The sequence below is a fragment of the Gymnodraco acuticeps genome, unplaced genomic scaffold (genome assembly GCF_902827175.1).
Source record: "Gymnodraco acuticeps unplaced genomic scaffold, fGymAcu1.1, whole genome shotgun sequence".
NCBI lineage: Eukaryota > Metazoa > Chordata > Actinopteri > Perciformes > Bathydraconidae > Gymnodraco > Gymnodraco acuticeps.
The window spans coordinates 5227769-5231527 of NW_022990042.1; the positions used below are offsets into that span (position 1 = coordinate 5227769).

The 3759-nt window shown below is 41.1% G+C and overlaps 1 protein-coding gene across 1 annotated transcript; it reads left to right on the forward strand.

Annotated features, from left to right (window-relative positions):
- The first annotated feature begins 569 nt into the window (after window positions 1-569).
- Window positions 570-3417, forward strand: LOC117545452 (leucine rich adaptor protein 1-like). Its single transcript, XM_034215224.1, has 3 exons — window positions 570-1066; window positions 1983-2161; window positions 2916-3417. Exons 1-3 carry the CDS (start codon window positions 863-865, stop codon window positions 3415-3417), a joined length of 885 nt encoding a protein of 294 aa, XP_034071115.1. The 5' UTR covers window positions 570-862.
- The last annotated feature ends 342 nt before the right edge of the window (window positions 3418-3759 follow it).

Here is a 3759-nt window from a genome sequence, read left to right on the forward strand (position 1 = left end):
TAATATCAGCATCATTTAGAGTAAAGTAGTTTTATTGTAAGTGTGAGCTTACTGAAATGGCTAACTAAAAGCATTAGTGCTAGCGAAGCTGCTTTTTTGCAACCAAGTATCTTTTGTAAAACCTAAAATAAAGGAACATGTTGCACATAATATCTTTTTTCTTTTTGACTTGAATTATGTAACAGGAAACAGGTGACATTTTTGCTTCAAAGTTCAGAAAGAAACTAAGGTGATGTTGTTAATTAACGAAAGCCTACTTAGCATAAGATTAACCAGACATTTAGCTAACCCAATGCCTAATTTAAATCACATTATGTAAAATATATATAAACCAAAACATGTTAGCTAACACTCCATGTGGAAGAAATTCCCGTGTTTTTTTCATATAGTGCACTAAAGTTAAATACAGTAGGCTACAGTCTGTCATCACATGAATTCACCGATTTAGAACAACGTAATGTGCGCACATGTGTTACTTTAACCACGTGACTGCTGGTATGAAACACACACCTTTGTTTCAGGACACCACAAAGAGCATTTCCACTTTCCAGCATCACATTCACGGCTGCATACCATCAAGCTGCCTGAATGGTGACAGCAGTCAGCAGGTGAACAGGTGACATGCTAGCTCACTTCCAGCGTTTTCATGGCTCGTTCTGCGCTTCTGTGGCAGGTTTGTCAATCGTGATCGCGGTTTATTGTGGACTGTTCAGGAATATAACGAGTGGGACATTATTGTGAGTGTTTGAGAGGTTTATGGTGTGTCATTCTCCCGCTACGGGGTCTTATTTGGATTTGGAAAGCGACTTTACGCACAAGATCTCCTCAATCCAAGATTTTGAAGTGATTACTGCGCGGTGGGATGGCGGAGGAAACCTACAACGAATCATTTCCAGATCTGAAGGAAGTGGAAAATAAAGTTGGCAGGAAGACACCGGAAAGTCTTCTAATTTGGATGAGGGATGCTGCGGACGGCGAAAATGGATGGAGGTCTGATGTGGTGGACATGGGAGACCGCAGCTCCGATAGTTTTTCTGACAAAATAAGCAATTTAAAACAAGAGATGGTGAGTATTCTCACCCTAAAGATATAGATATAGGCACTACATGTTTTCTATCTGCTGTTTAGTGCACAACTTGTTTCTGCCATAGCCTATACTTTTATTATAATTACATGTTTTTCTCTAGACTGAAGAAATGTCAAAGTCACAGGGTACCTTGTGCCGCTTCACCTGCTTATTTAGATTCCTAATGACAGGCAGAATCACCTGTCTCTCCACCACACCCCTTACCTGGCCTCTCTGTTTCATTTCCACTCCACTCACTTCTGATACGTCCTCTGGTCATACTCTGCCTATCATCTTTGTTCCTCCCTCATTTTCCCAAGGTGTTTTGCTCTTTCTTCTGCCTCATGTGTTGTGGCTATGGCAGGGGTCTTCACTAGGGGGAGACAGAATTGTTCAGGAGAGAGGTTAAATGCAAACAGATTTTTTTTGAGAGGCAAGTATCAAAAGTCATGATAGCTGTAATCTCACAAAACATATTGTGGCCATAACTCATGAATGCATACCCTATTAATGAGTGTTATACATTTCTAATAGGATACAATGAGTGTTGAGATTTTGGATTGACATGGATATAACTGTATACTGAAACTTGACTGGTTGGCAGAAGTATACAAACCACAGCTATTGTAGTCAGTGGTCATTTTGTTGTCCCTTTGTGTTTGTTTTGTGTTCATTTAAACTTGTTGTAGCTTTTTTGGGGGGGGTTGTTTTGCCCCTTTTTGTCACCATTTAAAAAGCCAGTCTGGCCCATGATACTTTGGGCTCCTGGTCCTGTGCCGGTATGCCCAGGCAGTAATCTGAGTGCACATACTTTAATCACAACCTAAGTGTCCTTATTTGCTTCACGTTCATATATATATATATATTATTTATATATGTGTATATATATATAACTCTGCACTGTTCCTGCATATAGAGGTGTCTGCGTTCTGCTGATGTGAGGATTCTGCGGCAGCTGGTGGCTGTGCACGAGGGAATCGAGGCGATGCGTTGGCTGGTGGAGGATCGGGGCGCCTTCGCCAGCCATGGCAGCAGCCTGACAGGCAGCCTGAGCAGCCTGGCCACGGTGGAGGAGGCCTCCATGTCCCCCTGCAGGTACTGTACAGTGATTCGATTGGCAGGTGCACAGGAACATGTCCTCATTTAAATCCTTTATTTTTATAAAAACTACTTTCAGATTAAATGTATGAGGGCCGCCGTATAGCTCACTTGGTATAGCGGAGAACCTGAAGGTTCCAATACAGGTCATTTGCTGTGTGTCATCCCCTGCTGCCTCCCACTTTCAACACGGTCACTTCAATAAAGGCACCCGACAAAACATTTTCAAAGATAAATACAACGGGTATGAACATTTGCAATAAACAAAGTAATACCATCACTTACATCTTACCAAACATATTGGTGTAGTGTGGTTGAGTCTTCCTATTATCACCAGGGGTGTTTGCATTACAGAAAGTCTGCAATACGCAATATATGACCAGATAAGACACCCATACACATACACAAGCAATTTAAGCTAAATGTCGATGTTACTTTCATATTTGGCATATTAATGGACAGTATTTGACAGTTCATCTTTCAGGATACACACGTGTTATATTATCACTGCTGTGAAAATACACTGACCAGGATTGTGTTAAATCTCTTGAACATGAACTGAGCATTTCCTCACATCCTTGTAAATGACCACAGGTTTTTGACCAGGTCCATGCAGTGCACTTGTGTACATTCAACACAACAAATCTGAAACCTAAAACCAAGAAACATTTCCCAAACATTGTTAAATGTAACGTATCCCTGCATTTTGAAGGTAAACATTTAGCAAAAACCTTTGCTCCCACAGAGAAAGCCAGAGTCCAACTCAGGATTTGACTGAAACATCTGGAGAGGAATCAGCTGATCACACACTATCCACTGATGACGTGGATACAAACCACATGGAGATCCCAGAGTCTACTGAAGCAAGGCAATCAAGTCCTTCCACCCCTGAGTTTGAAGTCAGTATTTCCACACATGGCAGGCGTGATGGGGCATCATCTACTCCTGTTAATGGTTTGGTTAGAGCCACATTTCCAAAGTCACAACCACAAGACCTTAAAGCCGGCACTGACATTGTCAGAAAAGTTCTCCTCAGATCTCGCAGAGCAAAAAAAGACATGAGAGCAGATAGTGGTAGCTTTTCCCTCACTGAACAGTCACAGGCAGATCACCAAGCTCAGGAGAGTCCCAGCACCTCTCTGAACAATACCATGGAAGAGGAAGAGACTGCGCCCAATAGAGAGACGGCTTTGCTGGGCTATGACGCTCAGTGGTGCTGGGTGGAGTCACTGGACGATGTGATGTTTCTATGATCTCCCATAAGCACCATTTCAATGGATGATCTCTGGTTTGAAGCTATTCCTTTCAAATTTGACAGTAATGCAGTAGGATTTAAATTGCACTTTAAAACTGCTAAATAAATTAAGTAGATGTAAACTGTTTGATATGTGTATTTGTAATACTTTCAAAAGCCCAAAAACATGTTTATCCTAAAATGAAGGCAACCACAAATGTGAAGAAGCTCTTTTAGAAGATTACTAGAATTGCAGAGATATTGATCATGAACTTTTCTCTCGTTTTCATGTGATTGCAATTAATTTAATTCAATTGTCTGATTTTTTCATATACAATAATGGCTGCTAGCTTTCTTGTGC